Consider the following 19,919-nt stretch of genomic DNA (forward strand, 5'->3'; position numbering starts at 1 on the left):
AATGTGTGTACCTGTGTAGTGACTAACTGTGTTACTGAGGCTCTGCTAACCATTACCTCAGTGCTTATGCTCTCTCTGCGCCTTTAAAATTGTCACTATAGGCTAGTGACCATTTTTACCAATTCTAACTGGCACACTGGAACACCCTTATAATTCCCTAGTATATGGTACCTAGGTACCCAGGGTCTTGGGGTTCCAGGAGATCCCTATGGGCTGCAGCATTTCTTTTGCCACCCATAGGGAGCTCAGACAAATCTTACACATGATTGCCACTGCAGCCTGAGTGAAATAACGTACACGTTATTTCACAGCCATTTTCACTGCACTTAAGTAACTTATAAATCACCTATATGTCTAGCCTTCACTTGCTGAAGGTTAGGTGCAAAGTAACTAAGTGTGAGGGCACCCTTGCACTAGCAAAGGTACCCCCACATAGTTCAGGGCCATTTCCCCGGACTTTGTGAGTGCGGAGACGCCATTACACACGTGCACTGCATATAGTTCAATACCTATATGTCGCTTCACAATAGTAACTCCAAATATGGCCATGTAGCATGTCTAAGGTCATGGAATTGTCCCCCCCCATACCAAATCTGGTATTGGGGTGCCAATCCCATGCATCCCCGGGGCTCCACTATGGACCCCGGGTACTGCCAAACCAGCTCTCTGGGGTTTTCTCTGCAGCTACCACTTCTGCCAACCCACAGACCGGGTTCTGCACTCCTGGGGTCTGGGCAGCACAGTCCCAGGAAGGCAGAACAAAGAATTTCCTCTGAGAGAGGGTGTTAAACATTCTCCCTTTGGAAATAGGTGTTAAGGGCTGGGGAGGAGTAGCCTCCCCCAGCCTCTGGAAATGCTTTGAAGGGCACAGATGGTGCCCTCCTTGCATAAGCCAGTCTACACCGGTTCAGGGAACCCCTAGTCCCTGCTCTGGCACGAAACTGGACAAAGGAAAGGGGAGTGACCACTCCCCTGTCCATCACCACCCCAGGGGTGGTGCCCAGAGCTCCTCCAGTGTGTCCCAGACCTCTGCCATCTTGGATCCAGAGGTGTGAGGGCACTCTGGAGGCCTCAGAGTGGCCAATTCCAGCAGGTGATGTCAGAGACCCCTCCTGATAGGTGCTTACCTGACTAAGTGGCCAGTCCTCCTCTGAGGGCTATTTAGGGTCTCTCCAGTGGGCTTTTCCTCAGATAACGACTTGCAAGAATTCACCAGAGTTCCTCTGCACCTCTCTCTTCGACTTCTGCCAAGGATCGACCACTGACTGCTCCAGGACGCCTGCAAAACTGCAACAAAGTAGCAAGAAGACTACCAGCGACATTGTAGCACCTAATCCTGCCGGCTTTCTCAACTGTTTCCTGGTGGTGCATACTTTGGGGGCTGCCTGCCTTCATCCTGTACTGGAAGCCACGAAGAAATCTCCTGTGGGTCGACGGAATCTTACCCCTGCTTTCCGTAGGCACCAAACTTCAGCGTCACCGCTACTCTGGGACCCCTCTCGTCCTGACGAGCGTGGCCCCTAGAACACAGGTGGTGGACCCAAGTGACCCAGACTGTCCAGTGGTCCAGCTGTCCAAAGGAGGTATGTCCTTGCCGCCCCTCTCCAGACAGTAATCCTGTGCACTGCCTGAACTGCAGCTGCTAGGGCTTCTGTGCACATTTCCACGAAATCCTTCATGCACAGCCAAGCCTATGTCCCCAGCACTCTGTCCTGCGATGCTCAGCTCCCTGAGTTGATCTCCGGCTTCATGGGACCCTCTTTTGCAGTGTTGAGACGACTGCTGTGTTCAGACTTCGGGTGCTACCTTCTTGTGCGTGGGCTCTCGACTTTGCTGAGGGCCCCCTCTGTCTCCTTTCCCAACTGGCAACATCCTGGGCCCGGGCAGCACACTTTTTCATCAACCGTGACTCTTGCAGCTAGCAAGGCTTGTTTGCAGTATTTTGCCAAGGAAACAACTCTGCATCCTCCAGCGCTCCGTGGGACATCTTCTGCACGGAGGAGAAGTTCCTAGCACCTTTCGTTGTTGCAGAATCTTCAGCTTCTTCCATCCGGAGGCAGCCATTTTGCACCCATCTGGGGTTTCGTGGGCTCCATCCCCCCCATCCCCCCACACCCCACAGAGACTTTCGTGACTCTTGGACTTGGTCCCCTTCCTTTGCAGGTCCTCCTGTTCAGGAATCTGTCTTCAGTGCTTTGCAGTCTGTTGTGCTCTTTGCAAAATCCTCTATCACAACTTTAGTGTGTTTCAGGGGAAATAGTAGTACTTTACTCCTACTTTCCAGGGTCTTGGGGTGGGGTATCTTGGACACCCTTAATGTTTTCTTACACTCCCATTGACCCTCTACACACTACAGTAGCCTAGGGGTCCATTCGTGGTTCGCATTCCACTTTCTTAGTATATGGTTTGTGTTGCCCCTAGGTGTATTGCATCCTATTATATTCTACAGTGTTTGCACTACTTTCTGACTGTTTTACTTACCTGATTTTGTGTATTTTACTTACCTCCTAAGGGAGTATATCCTCTGAGATATTTTTGTCACATTGTCACTAAAATATTTTTAGTAACCCTGAGTATTGTGTTTCTTATGACATAGTAACTAAATGATATAAGTGGTATGGTAGGAGCTTTGCATGTCTCCTAGTTCAGCCTATGCTGCTCTGCTATAGCTACCTCTAGCAGCTTAGCCTGATAGAACACTACTAATCTATTAATAAGGGATAACTGGACCTGACACAAGGTGTAAGTACCATCAGGTACCCACTAGAAGCCAGGCCAGCCTCCTACAGTTTGGGAATGGCAAATTGCGAGTCGCAAAACAAAATGTACAGCAGTGTTAAGTACACTGTTTGCGATTCCCAGTGGGGGCACAAATGACCTACCTCATTGGGAATGGCCTCCTTCACAAGTGGTGGCCTGCTGGGGACAGCAGACTACAATCTCTGGGACTGCTTTTTAAACAAAGCAGTTTTTTTTTTTAAATGCAGCCAGTTTTCCTTAAAGGAGCCAACAGACTGGTTTCTGACCCCCAAGAGCGAGAGGTTTCGCTCACAGGAGGCCAGGAACAAAGTCTGCTCTGGCAGGAGTGTTGTACACCCCTCACAACAGGATGACTGCAAATCTGCATTCCAATTCAGGAGGCTTGACCTTCCTCACCCCCATCCCCGGCAACTTTTGGCACCTGGACTGGTGGGAAAATTAGCTATGCAGGAGGTGTTGTATTTGCAAGGCGGACACACCTCTAGGATGGCCATCCTGAAATGAACACAGCCTTAGGAATGCCGCCCTCTTGAGTGTGGTGGGATTAGGCATTCTGGGACAGGATGATGCTCACTCCCCAAAGGAAGTGGTCATCTAAAAGGTGTAATGACCCCACAGGTAAGTAACTTGCTGGCTATTACCCTTCATTCCCCTTAACGCCCCCTAAATTGAGTATTTAGGGGACTCCCTGATACCAGGAAAACAGATCTTTGCTGGACCCAAAAGTAGTGGACAAAGAATCCTGCTGACCCGAGAAGCACTACTGACTTAGTGCCAACCCTGCCAGCTGCACCTGACCCTTGAGGAGCAACTGACCTATCCTGCTGTTGTACAGCTTCCAAGAAACCGGGATGGCTGCCAGTGCTTCACAAATCGCCAAGAAGAATTCCCTTGAAGCAGAGGACCTGCTTCCCTGCATCTGCAGGTGTGTTTGTAACATCTGTTAGTCTGCCCTGTTGGTCATCGGCCACTCGAGTGATCGAGCCAGGATGAGAATGTTTTGAGTTGGAATGTCATCCCGCTACTCCACCGAAGTGCTAAGACGCTGACCCCACCCAGAGGCTCCCTACACCTGTACCTGGGGTACTGGACCCCTTGCAGCAACCAAGGCTTGTTGGTGGTCCAATCTCGATTCTAACAGCTCCAAAGCAGAACTACCGCCGAGGGACGTCAGGATCCACTAGGCCGTTCAGGAGAGTGGCCTCACTGCCCTTTTCCCCTCTTCAAGAGGTCACCAAGACCCAGAGCAAGTCTCTGACACCCACGACCCGACGCCTCAAAGCACTTCTGCAACTGAGCCTCGCAGTCCGAGTCCAAGGGAGTTGGCGGTGCCCATGGGGTCCAGAGATCCTCTGGAGCAGAGCCCATTCCCGGGGTTTGGCCAGACTGCACTGCCAGTCACCTCCTGCAGCCTCTTTCTGCAGGCATCCTCCAACTGTGAGTAACTCCAGCAACGGACCTGATGCCAAAAGACTTCACTGCATCCGAACCCCACAGCCAGAGGAGTTGTGGACCTACGGTGTCCCCACATGCCTGAGGATCTCAAGGGACGAGCCCCCCTATGGATTTCCCCTGGACTGACCTTCCAGTCCCAGCTTGCAGCACCTTCCCGACAGGACTGTTTCCCATTGAAGTAAATAGGACACCTGACGCCCTAGCTCATCCCCTCACCTGGCCGCTCCAGAGCCTCCTAAGGTTACCTGTTGGTGTGACCTTGGACCCTGCCTCATACTCACCTTAAGTCCTGGAAAACAGTCCTGTAAGTCGCTGCAAAGTGTACATATTTTTCCCCCATAGGATAACATTACTGCACCCCAAAATTGCACTGCGTGGCAACTTTTAAAAACTGCAAAAAATCATTACTCGAAAAGTACCTATCTGATTCTGGTGATCGTGGTATCTAAATTTATAAAAATTATGTAATTGGTGTTGGATTTCTTTGAGTGTTTTTCACTGCCTTATGTGTGTGCTTTACATGCTTAGCACTACCCTCTGATATGCTCACTCTACCACAAAAGAGAACATGTGGAAGGTTGTTTGTGCCTCTTTGATACCTTTGGGGTTGGCCTGGATTCTACACAGTGTACCTCTTTTTGGTCCACTAATGTAAAGAGCCAACTTCCTACAGATGCGCCCTAGACTTTGCAGACACTGCTTCCAGGTGCATTAATACCAGTATTTTGTTGTGCTGTCATGCCTGGCTGTGCCTATCTCGCTTTAAGCCAGAAGTACAGCAGAGTCTCTTAAATCTCCCCTTTGATAAGGAACACAATTGAGACTCTCACGTTGAGCAGTCTCTTTTTTTTTTGTGTGTTTTTTTTTGTTTTTAAATAAAGACAAAAGATACTGAGGTTGCAAAGTACATAGGTGCACTACAAACACCAAGTCCCTATGGCTCCTTTTGCCACTCCTCCTATAAGGCAGGCTCCAAAACAACCTCTTCGGATGCCTCGTCGTCATACTACCGAGGACAGTGTCATCAGTCCACTCCCTGAGGCTACTACAGGGGCGACAACACAAAGGGTAGAGACAAAGGGGCTTCCCCACGTGACGCTGCACCTGCAACAATGCAGTGACTTCCTTCTCCCTGATCATTCCACACCTGTCACGAGGGGGGGTCCATAACATTGGATCAGTGGGTGTTGAACATTATCCAACATGGTTCCTGTATGGAGCTCATTACCACACCTCCAAACATTCCACCTCGCACTAACAGACTCCCTCCAGAACACCTTACACTGCTCAAGTAGGACGCTCAGGCTCTCTTACTCAAAGGAGCACTACAACCACTCCCTATACAAAATTAAGGGTTAGGAGTATACTCCGTGTACCTCCTGGTCCCCCAAAAGTACAGATCCTTATGGCCAGTGTTAGATCTGCAGCAATTAAATCATTACACCCAGTCAGAGAATTTCCATTATCACCCTCCAAGATATGAACCCACTTCTCCAACAAGGCGATTTCCTCTGAGTACTCGACTTAAAGGATGCCTATTTTCACATTCCAATTCACCCAGCACACAGAAAATATCTCAGATTTGTGATAACAGGCAGCCATTATCAGTTTGAAGTCCTTCCATTTGGGGGTCACTACTGTACCTTGAATATTCACAAAATGCCTCGCAGTAGTAGCAGCGCATTTGCCTGTATCTAGACAACTGGCTCATCAAACCCAACATTCTCCCACTATGTCTCCAACATACCAAAACTGGCATAGGCTTACTACATCAACTAGGATTCACCATCGATTTCCAAAAATCTCACCGTCAGCCTTTACAGACTCAACCGTATCTAGGGGCTACTCCAAACACATAGATGGAATTAGCTTATTTCAATGCAGCGCAAATATTCAACTTTCAGACGCTGATACCGTTCTTCCAAGCCAATCAACAAATCACAGGCAGAACTGTCGTGAGACTTCGTGGTATGGTGGCTTTGTGCATCGCCATAGTGCAGAGCGCACAACTGCACATGCATCCGTTGCAGAAGCCTCTGGCACAACAGTGTTCAGTCACAGGGTTAGTAGGAAGATCTAGTGTTGATAGACAGCTGCACGCATCACTCTTTGTAGTGGTGGAACAAAGACAGCCTGTTAGAAGGGCAGCCTTTTCTCGACCCTATTACCCAAACCATCCTGACAATGGATGCATCACAGATCGGTTGGGGTGCTCATCTATAGGATCATACACATCTACGTCTCTGGGATACCAAATACCGGGGTCTCTACATCAGCTACCTAGAGTGAGAGCATTCACTCACCACCTGATCGGCAGGGTTGTCTTGCTCTGAGCGGATGACATGACAACCATGTACTATTTACAAAAGTGGGGGAGGTACACACTCTCTACAGTTTTCCCGCCTATCGCAGAAAATCTGGCATCAGGATCTCCGTTACAACATCCATCTGTTAGTGGAACATCTTCTGGAAAAACGCAGCAGTTTTGCCGACCTTCTCAGCAGGATGCAGCAACAAGTCCACAAGTGGAATCTCCAGCCACAAGTTCTACTCCCCTACTTCCTAAAAGTAGGGGCTTCCAGAAATAGATCTGTTCACAACAGCGGACAACACACAATGCCCAAACTTTGCCTTCAAGGTCCCAAACCCCCAATCCAAAGGCAATGCTCTATGGATAAACTGATCAGGGATATTTGCCTCTGCCTCTCCACCTCTCCCTCTTTTTCCGTTTCTGGTTTGGAAGCTGAGGCAAACCACCCTCACACTAATACTAATGGCTCCCACATGGGCCCATTAGCCCTGGTTCACAACCCTTCTCGAGCTATCAGTAGTTCCTTACGAGAAGCTTCCTCTCAACCCAGGCCTTCTCCCTCAGAACCATGGACAAATCAAGCACTCAAATCTCAAGGAACTCAATATAGCAATTTGGCTCCTGAGGTCATAGTTTGGTTATCTCAATCCCCACCTGGCTGTATGGAAATCCTTAAAGGAGTATGCAGCCCACTACTAGAGCTTGTCATGCAGGTGAATGGAAGAGATTTGTCTGCCCTTGTCATAAGAACAGTGTCAATTCATTTAATGCAACAACGCATAACATTGTTACCTACTACATCTACAACGCTCTGGCCTTGCATTCATATCCATACGCTTACGTTTAGCAGCGGTTGCTGCCTACCTTCAAAACGGGCAACATCTGTCTGTTTAAAATACCACTTGTTAAAGTCTTCATGGAAGGTTCTAAAAGAGTAATTGCACCATGTGCTCCCACAGCCACTTGCATGGAATCTTAACATTGTACTCACAGGACTTATGGGATCGCCGTTCGAACCACTACACACTTGCTCCCTCCAGTTTCTGTCTTAGAAGGTAGCTTTTCTCATTGCCATCAATTAACTCAGGCATGTTAGTGAGCTCCAGGCACTAACTCTGGAAGAAGCTTTCTATTGGCTACATAAAGATAGGGTAGTACTTCAGACAAACCGAGACTTCATTCCAAAGGTGGTTTCTCACTTGCACCTTAGTCAGTCAATCAGACTTACCAGTGTTCTTCCCTTACCCCGAATCAGTTGCAGAAAGGGCACTCCATACATTAGATGTTAAAACAGCCCTTATGTATTATATTTACAGAACTAAAGAAATTCATAAAAAACAAACCACTTTTTGTTGCTTTTTAACCCATTTAAAGGCAAACCTATTTCTAAATCAGGCATTGCTGGATCGATATTTAAATGTATACAAACATGTTACATTAAAGCTAAAAAATAAAAAAACTCTGTCTTCACCTCCTAGAGCACATTCTACTCACAAAGTAGGGTCTTCAGTGGCTTTTCTGTGTAATATACCTGTAGCTAACATATGTAAAGCAACTACATGGTCTACACCACACACCTTCACTAAACACTATTATGTGGATATTTCAGCATGCAGACAAGCTAATATCGGCCAGGCAGTGCTATGCACACTTCTCCAAACAACTGCAACACCCACAGGTTAGCCACAGCTTTTGAAGGGCTCCAGTTTACAGTCTATACAAAGCATGTGCATCTACAGCCACACATGCTGTCAAACAGAAAATGTTTGTGACATGTAGTGCTGTAGATTCACATGCATGCACCCACCCTCCTCCCAGGTCACCTGTGGCCATTGCAGTTCACGTACTTTCTCATTTGCATGGACATCTCTTTACTAACACTTACTGTACACTCCATTCACACCTGCCTGTGTTAAAACGGTAGCAATGGAGTTGATGCCCATGCACATTACCATCAAGAGGAGTCACTCTACCGCATGACTCATAACACTTTTTCCGAATAAAAACAACTTGCACACTTCCGGACCCAACACTAGATGGCAGGAGTATGCAGAGCATGTAAATCTACAGCACTCCATACCACAAACAGATGCTTACTGGCTAAGTAACATTTTCCTTTTTCACTGGTGGTTAAGATTGTTGAACTCTGTGAGGTTGTGTACAACTGCATCCAAACAGGTGACAGTTCTTTATATAGTGTATTGAGCAAACTTTTGTATCTTGTCACATAACATAGTAGTCCGATATTGATGCAAATGTTTCTACCAAAACAGGGAAGAATGGATGCGAGCCATTCAGACTGTTGCGAACAGCTTAAAGAACCAGGAGCCACAAGATGAGGAGACTATGGATTATGAATGTGGGTCACCGAGTGACTCCACTGGAGCCGAAGAGATGAAAGTCGCTGTAACTAAGGGACGACCTAAAGTGGTAAGATTCCTGGAAGACAAGTTGAACCTTTTAGAATAATTGTTTAGTTTCAAATATTTTATATATATATATATATATATATATATATATATATATATATATATATATATATATATATATATATATATATATATTTTTTTTTTTTTTTTTTTAAATAATGTATTGTATATTAAACAATGCCACCATGGAAACTAAGCAACACATTTGATGCCTGAGACAGAAACTTAATTGTCTATTGCCAAAATTCTACTTATGATAGGTAAAATAGTTGGAAGCTAGTGTCCAGAGCTTACTGGAAAAGCCAGGATGAGTAGAGGGGCAAAGAAGAGCAGAGGATGAGATGAAAGGTAGATGAACCAGGCATAAGTCAGGGAAATCATTTCTGATTGTTGAAAATTTGTCGGAAGATCACTGAAGCTGAAAAGTGTTTTTTTTTTTTTCTTTTCTTCAGACTGTCTTGTGTTGCAGTATGTGGAATGGGGAATCAAGAAGGGTGTTCTGTTTAGGGAGAAAAGTGTTTGACTTGGACATTTTCGGCCCTCCAAACTGATGACACATACTCCCTGTGTATGTCTTAACAGTTTTAGATCATAATGTCTAATGTGAAATAATATTTTTTACTGGCAAAGATAGTAACAGGTCAAGTGGGTGAGAGAGTATTATTGTTAGATGGCACAAGGAGTCTGGCAGTGCAGTCACGGTTTTGGTGTGGTGTGAAGTGAGGGGGTTATCTGTGAATATTTGCCAGGCTTCATCCCAAAAAACACATTTACAGTCCTAAATCATGCAGTTTAGTCCTCATGTTCATTCTAACAATGCCAGCTGGGTAGGAATGGTAGTATTCAGTTTTGTGCATTTTGTTCTGTAGATCAAGAGTACCAAAGTTCACAAGATTCAGAGGGCAGCATGTTAGATTGCCTTTGTAGATCTGTTAATAATCCTTTTGATTGGTGAAATGTACATTCTGATGGATACCTCATCTTTAGTATGTTTCCACAGACTGGATCTCAAATTGTTTAAGCAGGGCACCTGCATGCGCGCTAGGTGTTGTTGGTTGGCTTCGTGATGACTTTGTTCTGCCCCAGAAGTGATGGGGGGCACATATAAGTGCCACACATGCTTGCCAGCGTCAGTTCCTTTCTTTCTGTACCTTTGAATACAGACACGGAGCCCTGCTCCCACTTTCACCAGCTTTCAAATGTCCAGTGTGGCAGGGTTGGGGGTGGTTTACATCCCTATTATGGCGCGCAGCAGTGGTTCTTCCTAGGCATACAACTGCCTATTGTTAAAGTCAAGACAAATGTCCTCACAGACGTTCTGAAACCTGATCCAGCCTTATATGAGCTGTGCTTCTGTTTAATGCCTGACACCCTAACGGTCACATGGTCCGAGCACTGCTAATGCCAGCTCATGAATAGACAGGTGACCAGAGGCTTTACACAGCAGCCTACTCCAGAGAGTCTGGTAGTCTAGGATTTCTGAATCAAGGTGAACGCCAATTCATTCCCCATGACCCGTTCAGACAAGGTGTCAAATAGGATTGAGGCGTTCGGAAAAACAAATATTTTGATCAGCTGTCCTCACAATGAGGTTGAACAATTTTGCTTGTTAATTGGACTGAAATGCATACGCCTTCTGGGACAGGTCTAGTGAAATGTTGCTGGAGGTCCTGAATTAAGTTGGAGCCTTTTTGTCTGAAACCATCCAAGATGCGGCCATATGCATTCGTGCTAATCCTTTTGTGGCTGGGTGCCCCAAATCTGGCAGGCAATGCATAGATCACCACAGGCATCAGTCCCCCCTGTCTCCTTCACCTGCAGCAACAGCCTCCAAGCTGCTTTAGCTTGCCATTAGTGACTCACAACTACCCTGTGGTATGCAAAATCCAGCTATTTTTTCCATGGTGGCATTCACCACATCTGACATATAGGTTCGCCAGATCGTGTAACATTGCTGTGTTTATCCATTCTTTCTGCACCCTTTGCCTTCCTTCCACATCAGAACTGATCTCAGAGGAGCACCTGTCCATTCTAATGCAAGAGGTCCAAGCTTTACTTTGCGATGGAGCTAGTAAAAGTGTTCCAGGCTCGGAAATAGGGATGATTTGTTGTTTCTTGCTATTTTCTTGTGTGCAAGATGATAGCGGGTTTTGGTCTATCTTCGATCTTCATGCTCGGAATATTTTGCTATGGAAGGATAAATTCTGATTGCTCATGGCCCAGAGTCGGTTTATCTGAATCTGGATGACTGGATGGTGCTCCTAAATCCTCCACAGAGACAACTTTTTTTTTCCAAACAGATGTATGTCACAGGCCTGCACAAGGATATGTCTTTGAAGCTGTCTTAGATGCATACAGGACAGAGCCTTCTCTCCGTCACAAATAGTCCAGACATTAGGGCTATGATCCTGATGTTTCAAACTCTGTTCTGGATATTGGTGAGGGATGTTCTGAGGCTTCTTGGCCTGTTAGCCTTCTGCATCATACTTGCTGACCCCTCCAAGTAGCATATGCAGACACTGTAGTAGAATCTAAAGTTTCAATGGGCCCAGCACCAAGGAAACTGGTCATATCCCATCCAGGTTATAGAGGTGACTGCACGACATCTGTAGGGGTGGCTAATTGACCACAGTTTGACCAGAGTCAGACCGTCTTCCTTCCCCACTTAGAGCTCACAGTGGTGACTGATGTGCCACAGCTGGGTTGGGAAAGCCATTTGGCAAAGGTGAAGAACAAATGGTGTCTGGCGGAAACCAGACTCCATCCTTTTGGAACTGAGGGACATTTGTTTGGTGCTGAAGGCCTTCCATCTGGCCGTCGTGAAGCGGCAGGTGCATATTTTCATGGACAACATGTGTACTCCCTTTGACCCAATGCATGGCTGCTCGTTACGTTTTCTGATCCTAAAGACTGTCTTCATTGCAATCATTTCAGCTTGTTAAGTGAATGAACTTCAGGCTCTCTTGGTACAAGTGTCTTCCACCACCATTTTTCCAGACAAATGGGTACTGAGGACTCGTGGGCCTTCTTGACTAAAGTCGTGGTTCCTTTCCATGTTGGGCAAACCATCACTCTTATAGCCTTCTTTTCCCCACCTCACCCATCGACATGGAAGGAGAGCCTCTGTTTGTTGGGCATCAAAAGAGCTTTAATCAGTTGGAGGAAGTTTGTTTGAGATTCTCTGAGGCAAAGGAAGTATAGGATGTGAAAAATATATTCTATTGAGGTGGACAGTCTTATGCAATTATCTGCTATGCACTTGCCAAAAAGCAGCCTCCAAAAGGTCTGAAAGCCAATTCTACCAGGGATAAGGCCCCCACCACTGTTGCCACGCAGAGTGCCTGTCCTCTCAGGCCATGACATGGGAGTTAGTGCACATGTTCACGAAGCACTAGTGCCTTAACAGCCAAGTCTGACTGAAAGGGCATTTTGCCCACTCGCTCTGCAAGGTTATCTGGTCTGAGCATGCTCCACAGGCCCTGTACCTTTGAAAGGTATGGCGTTAGTATCTATTTTAAAGTGTGGAATCTGTGCATATCCATCAAAACATCACATTACTTACTTTCTGTAACACTTTCTGTGGATAGTCTATCTAACTGCAGATCCTCAACTGCCCTCCCACCTACCTGTTCTGTTAAGTGGTCTCTATTTACCATCTTAAAAGGACCCAAGTTAGAAGAACCCTTTACCTCTCTTCCCCAGTGTGCCGATGTCAGTTTCTTTCTTAATTCTTTCCACATGCTCTGGCATGGAGCACAAAACAATTGTTGGCACCATCCTTGAAAGACTAGCAGAAGAACTAGATTCTAGATAAAAGCAGCTCTTGATCCACCTGGAGACTCGAAAATGTTCTGCCAAGCCACCCTTATTCGAAAGCCCTAAATAGTTTGCCTCAAATGACTAAACAAGTATTTGCATTGGAATGGGTCACACTTTTGCTCGAGTTAGAGCTATTAGTATTCTAAATTCCTAACTGGACTTTTCTTGGCACATAAATTGAAACTGAAAAGTAAAACAGTTAACATATGCGAGCCAATTCAAAGCGCCATGGCTGCCGTGAGTGCGAAGAAGAGACACAAAAGGGAAAAAAACAAAGTTTGCCCTCAGTTAAACGTATCGGCAAACATGCAATTATCCATATAACAGGGTCGATGACCAAAGCGGTGACAAATCGCCCCTAGGAGGGACAAACGTAAAGCATTTACCACTGATGACAGGATTTTTGAAAGGCAAGCCCATGAATGAGTGATAGTGATAGGCGTTCGGTTAGCGTTTCTAAAAGCCCACAGATAGATTACAGAACGTCAGAGCACTTGCCCGCTCAACCTAAAAAGATTCAAGCTTACCTTTGAAGAAGAACTGGCTTTTGGAGAACCTCAGCACCCAGTGCCAAAGAAACACAAGGACAATACTACAAGCCCTCTTCCTCTGCCTCCTAACCACAGGCACTCTTCTCCACCCGAGTCTTTATAGGGATCGGTCTACTGTTTGCCTGACGTAGATAGTCCTTATCGGGAAAGTAACCCTTACAGTCAACCAGCTGGGGCTGGTGTTAGGGACGGCCCTTGGGACAACTAAGATTAATCCACAGAATTAGCCTGACCTCGAGACTTAACCAGCCACGTCCTCACTTGATGATACTGCTGTGTGTAATGCAGTTATTAAGAGTATGAAGCTAGCAGTCTTAAGGTTGAGCTGCACATCATTCAAGTGAGTTTTTTGTGGAAACCCTTTAAAAAAACAATGCACAGTCCATTTTCTACCAAGGCTCAAGGGCATGCCCAAGTCACCCCTGGAGAATTTTATGAATCCAAGGTAGTTTCACTACTGGTTGAGCTGAAGTGTCCCCTAATAACTCTCTGCATCAAAGGGCAAGTACACTCTGATTACTAATGGTACATACTGCATTAAAGGTGCATCTGCTCAAGTAACAGCGGAGGCACCCTCCAGATAAGAAGAGTAGGAGTGTTGATTCTGCCGGCAGACTTTCTTTGTAGGGGTAACCACCCAATGACAACTCACCAATTCAGTAGGTTTGCATGACAAGTACAGTTGTGAAGAAATGAGAGCCCTTGTGCAGCGCCTTCCTGAGGCCTATAAAAAGAGCAGTGAGGAACTAATCACATAGGGAAATCTGTTTCAAATTCAGTTATTTAATGTGAACTAGATGCTGCAGATACACTTCCTGCAGTGTAAACAGCACCATCCCCCTGACAGCATGAATGGCGCTTTGGCTGTGGTTTTAAACTAGAGGTACAACAGCACATTCATAACATCCCCTATGATGGGGAACATCTCTCTGTTCCCCAAGGGGACAATATGTTAGAAAGGATAAAAAAAGACACTGAGATTGAGAAGTCCTTGGATGACCTACAGTTTGCAACACCCAGGGGCTCCTTTCGTATGCACCAGATAAGAGTTGGAAATAAGACAACTTTCACAGCTCAGGCACAACTCTATCAGTGCCAGCAGCAGACACTACAGGAATCACAAACAAGCTCTATCCCAAACAGGCAAGGGTTACTCATGGGAAGGCTGTAAAGGAAACAGTGGTAAGGGGAAGAGAAGAAGCACCCCATCAGTCACAATTTCACAATTCCCAGCCCCAACCTCCTTTCTTGACTCCACCCCACTCCTAGAACATCCTAAACTCGCCAGGAGGAGAATAAGGGATTTTACCCTCACTGGATGGTAGCCACTTCCGATCAGTAGGTGTTAGCAATAGTTCATCAGGGCTATTGCATAGAAGTCGATACCACCCCATCCAAACATAACACAGCACCATCACACTCAGTCAAGGCCACTATCTTTTTTTTTTTTTTTTTACAGGAAGAAGTTAGTGCTCCTCCAAAAAGGGTGCAATACAGCCAGATTCCCGCACTGATGGGAAAAGGGTGTCTGTTCATGCTACTTTTCATTTTGAAGAAAGATTTCTCTTTTTGGTCCACACCAGACCTGAGGCTGCTCAATCGGTACATTCTGTTGGAACATTTTCATATAACAGCAGTGCAGAATATCATCCCGCCCCTTCATCAGGTTGTACTTCATGACAGCATTAGATGTCAAGGACTCCTATTTCCACATTTCTATTTACCCTCCTCAGCACAAACACCTTTGGTTGTGGTCAGTGGACTGCATTAACAATTCACACTGCAACCCTTCAGGATCACTACAACTCCAATGGCCTTCACAAAGTGTTTTGGCAGTAGTGGCCTCTCTGCTACTCCGAGCAGGCACTCACATGTTCCCGTACCACGACAACTGGTTGATCAAGAGCAGCAGCAGTGTTTAGCACGCACTCAGACAGTTCTAAACCTGCTTCATGGCCTAGATTTCGCAGTAAATGCCACTGGGCACAATGACTGTTCAAGGCCCCTGGACGTTTGCTCACCAGAGGAGGCACAGCTTTTTTTACCCACAGAGCCTTCTCACAATCCAGCACTAGATAGAACATGCATGCATGCATGCCTGGGCAGCATGACAGCAGTGTATTAGTTACTAAAACAGTTGGGGTGGGGGAGGGGTGGATACAACCTTCCTACTACTTTCAGCACTAGCTCAACAAATTTGGCACTGGGCAATCCGCTACAACATGCATCCTCTGGCTCACACCTCCTAGGAGTAGTCAATATCTTTACTGACACCTTAAGTAGGACACATCAATACATTTAATGAAGGGGAACTCCATCTGCAAGTCCTTCAGTCACTTTCATTGTTGAAGGACTCCACCCATCGACCAATTTGCCACCCCCAGAAAACATACAGTGCCAAAGCTGTGCATCCAGGTGCCCAAACCCACAGTCCATGGACAATACGTTAAGGATGAATTGGTCAGGAATATTTACTTATGCTTTTCCACCTCTCCTATTCATTCCATATGCGGTAAGTACAATGACGGAGGTCTCTGCAATCTTCATCTGAGTGGCCCCAGTTTGGGACATAAAACTCTGGTTCTCAGTACTATTGGAGACGTTGATAAGCCCACACAAGAAGCTCCCTACCAGGCTGGACCATCTCACTCAGTAACACTCAGGTCAAATAAGACAGCCAGACCAAAAGCAGTTCAACCTAGAAATCTGACACCTGAGGTTTCAGAATTTGGTTATTTACACCTTCCAGAGGAGTGTTTGCCCTTTTTGCTTGAGGCATAGACCTACTACCTGTACATGTTATGTAGCCATGTGGAAAAAAATGTCAATTTCTGCATCTCCAAACAGTTAGACCCCTTTAAGGTTACTGTCCAGGACATTATTTTATACCTAATTCACCTTCACAAGGCAGCTCTGGTGTACGCAGCTATATGCCTTCACTTAGCTGCTGCTGTATCTGCATACATGTAAAACAGTGAACACTTAAATCTTTTTTTAGTTCCTGTAGTGTGCTTCATGGAGGTACTGAAAACTGTTATACCCCTGAAAACACCAACTGCATTTGCTTGGAATCTTACTGTAGTTCTCACAAGGATTACGTGGCTCCTTTTGAATCACTTCACTGGTGTACCGTGCAATTCTTTTAATGGAAAGTAGATGTTCAATGGCATGTGTGGCTGTAGATACACATGCTCTGCATACTCCTGCCATCTAGTGTTTGATCCCTAGTCCTGAGCCGTGCAAGTAGTTTTTCTTCAAAGAAGTCCTTTGAGTCACGAAATTGAGTGACTCCTCCTCTCAGGGATATTGTGCAAGGGCATCGACTCCTTTGTTAGATTGTTTTCTCTCCACCGTCTGGTCTGGTTTGGATGTGTGTGTCTCAGTTCTGTCTCTTCGACTCAGTTCGGTTTTCTATCTCTCTTCTGTTCCGACGGTATTGCATTTGACCGCGCCTTTTCATCGCAGCTCTCACTATGCTTTTTGTCAGTTTGGGCTTTGACGGTCCACCCTTTGGGGCGTTAGCGCCCATCTCGGGCCTACCTTCCACGTGACTCCAGCATCAACAGGAATCTTTCCCTGATAGAATGTACTCCATTTCTAAGCCGTCCTTGGTGCCATGCCAAGTTCCCGCACACTGACTAACACCTTGTGTGCAACCTTCACGTCTCTCCAGACCACCGCAAAGCCAACTTCGACGCCTGCAAGTCATTTAGATCCAAAAAAGACCCTTCGAGCCCAAAGGGTATGTCGACTTGAGATGGCCCAGAAGGCGTCGGATGATACCCTGGATCTCTTCAGAGAAGAGCTCGCCCAGGAGGAACTAACAGCGGAGGAGGGGGAAACTTTTTCTTGAGAGCCAAGAGCTTTCCAGCACGTGAGTACTGTGGTCCCTGCTCTCCCATGGAAACACTCCAAAATTCCCTTCAGCTTATCCTAAAGATCACTTGTCAACCACTGCCTCCCAACCATGGTTGGCACCAAAAGACTGTTTCGACCGCCTTGCCTTCCAACTCTGCCTGAAAATGGCAGCAAGAGCTAAAGCCTCCGCCTTGGCTTCGACCTTGACCACCTCGAACCGAGAAATTGTTTCGGTGTTGATTCAAACCTCGGGACTGATCCGAAAGCTGACTGCTTCGTTCTCGGCACCAACCAAGATCACAAAGCACTAATCTTCAGCACTGAAACCCTCGCAACCTGAGGGACTCCGGTCAGGCTTCCAGCAGCCCTACTCCAATTGAGCCAATTCTTGAAAAAAATGTACGCTAGACTGCGCAAACTTCACATTCAAGATGTAGGAAAGTACCCTCTTTTTGCCTTGGCTACCCCCACTTTTTGCTTGCTAACAGTGTGTTTTGACTGTGTTCACTGGGATTTTGCTAACCAGGACCCCAGTGACTGTGCTCTCTTCCCCTAAATTTGGTTGCCTAGGACTTAGTACACCCCACAGTTGGCATACTGGTGCCCACATGTAAAACCCTAGTACATGGTTCCTTCGTACCCAGGACATTGGGGCACCAGAGGTTCCTCATGGTCTGTAGCATGTATTGTGCCACCCATGGGAGCCTATGCAAAATGTCTGCAGGCCTGTTGTTGCAGCCTGTGTCAAAAAGGTGCATGCACCCTTTCACCACAGGTTGATGCACCAAGTCACTGTAAGTCCCCCCCTGTGGAAGGCCATCTAGCCCAGAGGGCAGGGTGCATGTGCCTGTGTGTAAGGGCACCCCTTGCATGAGCAGAGCTGCCCCTACAAACACCAGGTCTATTCTCCTGAACTTCGCAAGTAGGGGGAAGCCACTCCCCTGTCCATCATCACCCCAGGGGTGATACCCAGAGCTCTTCCAGGTGACTGCTTGATTCTGCCATCTTAAATCGAAGGTAGGCAGTTGCCCCTCTGAGCATCTGAGTGGTGACGTCACAGCCCCCTCCTGATAGGTGGTCACCCTCTTAGGAGACCAGTCCCCCTTCCTGGGCTGTTTAGGGCTCCCTCCTGGGTGGGTCTCATATTCGACATTCTGGATTCCAGCAGGACTCCTCTGCATCCGTTACTTCATCTTCTGGCCACTAGTACAGCAACTGGACCCTCCAGGAACCGACAATCTGCAACTCCAGTGATGGCTCTGCTTTGCAACATTGTTTCTCCAGCTCCTTCCAGCAACTGCAACATTTCCTTGGATGTGCATCCTCTGAGGGTGACAAGTCTCCAGCCTGCACAAGAAGCAAGAAGGAATCTCCCTTGGACTGAAGGAGTCACTCCCCTGCATCCGCAGGCACCTACTGTACTGATTACCGGCTTTGTGGATCTTCTCTCCTGCAAAACTGTGCGGATCCTGCAGGTGGTGGTCTGGAGTAGTCCTCTCGGTCCTCTCTACCAGCTGTCCAACTTGAGAGACTGTGATCCGTTGCCTGCCTTGCAAGAGAGTACCCCTCTGCACCGAAACACTTGCAGCTACCAATGCTTGTTTTTTCCTCCTCCAAAGGATCTTCAGGGTCCGTGTAGCCCTGGCCTCCAGCACTCTTTCCTGCAAAGCACAGTCTCCTGCCTGCTGGTCCACAATGTGGGAACTCCTCTTCAGTTGTGCTAAGTGGGCATCACTGCTACTCCTGTGCCTGCTGCCTGGGAGTTGCCTGTGGGGGCTGTCTCCTAGTCTTCCGACTCCTCACTCCTGAGGGTCACCTGGGACTCCCCTCCTTGGGTTAAGTCCTCCTGGACTTTGTTGGTCCCCAGCAACTCTGCAACTCTTCATCTGCAACTTGTGCGTTTGCCAAGGCTTGTTGGTGGTCTTCCAACACCACTGACCGACTTCAACTCAACTTCCATCGTGGGACATCGCCTGCATCACTTCTGGAACTCTTCTCCTGCTCCAGTGCTTCACAGCTGACTCCTTTTCTCCACTGTCGACCTGGAACTGCATCTCCAGAAGGGTGGGTAGTGGCTCCTGCTCCAGCAGACACTCAACTCAAACTGGACATGCTCCCCTTCTTTTGTAGGTCCTCTTCGGTCAGGATCCACCTTTTGGTTTGTTCCAGTCTTGCTTGGGTCTTGCACAGACCTTCGCAAAAGTTTACCTATGGGTTTTGGGAAAAAACAGGTACTTATCTCTTCTCCCCTGGTCGCTGGGAGGGCACCCTGGTACTTACCTTTTGGGGTTTCTAGTTCCCCCAGCTACCCTTTAAAGATTCCACTTCCACGGGTGGGGAGTTGCCTTTCACATTCCACTTGCTTAGTATATGGTTTGGTCTCCCCCTGGGGACTTCACTATTTTCTATTGTTTTACTGTTTGCTATTGCTTTCTATGCAAATCACTGATTTCTAATGTGTATATAATAGTGTTTACTCACCTCCTAGTGGTGTATTGCCTATATCATATTTTAGTATTTGTGTTACCATAATAAAGGACCTTTATTTTTGTAACACTGTGGTTCTTTCATGTGTGTAAGTGCTGTGTGACTGCAGTGGTATTGCATAAGCTTTGCATGTCTCCTAGATAAGTCTTGGCTGCTGATCCACAGCTACTTCTACAGAGCCCTGGCTTCCTAGACACGGTCTTCACCTCACTAATAGGGGATACCTGGTATAAGGTGATAACAAAGGTG

General features: G+C 46.8%; 1 protein-coding gene across 2 annotated transcripts in view; it reads left to right on the plus strand.

The window, feature by feature from the left end:
* The window catches only part of AKT2 (AKT serine/threonine kinase 2), a 524,320-nt gene that overhangs the window by 280,070 nt on the left and 224,331 nt on the right, over positions 1 to 19,919 (plus strand). For both annotated transcript variants that reach the window (XM_069207237.1, XM_069207238.1), the window contains one exon: positions 8,800 to 8,956. In XM_069207237.1, coding sequence (XP_069063338.1) covers positions 8,800 to 8,956 — 157 coding nt within the window. The remainder of the gene's footprint in view (positions 1 to 8,799; positions 8,957 to 19,919) is intronic.

Source organism: Pleurodeles waltl, chromosome 9, assembly GCF_031143425.1.
Source record: "Pleurodeles waltl isolate 20211129_DDA chromosome 9, aPleWal1.hap1.20221129, whole genome shotgun sequence".
Classification (NCBI taxonomy): domain Eukaryota; kingdom Metazoa; phylum Chordata; class Amphibia; order Caudata; family Salamandridae; genus Pleurodeles; species Pleurodeles waltl.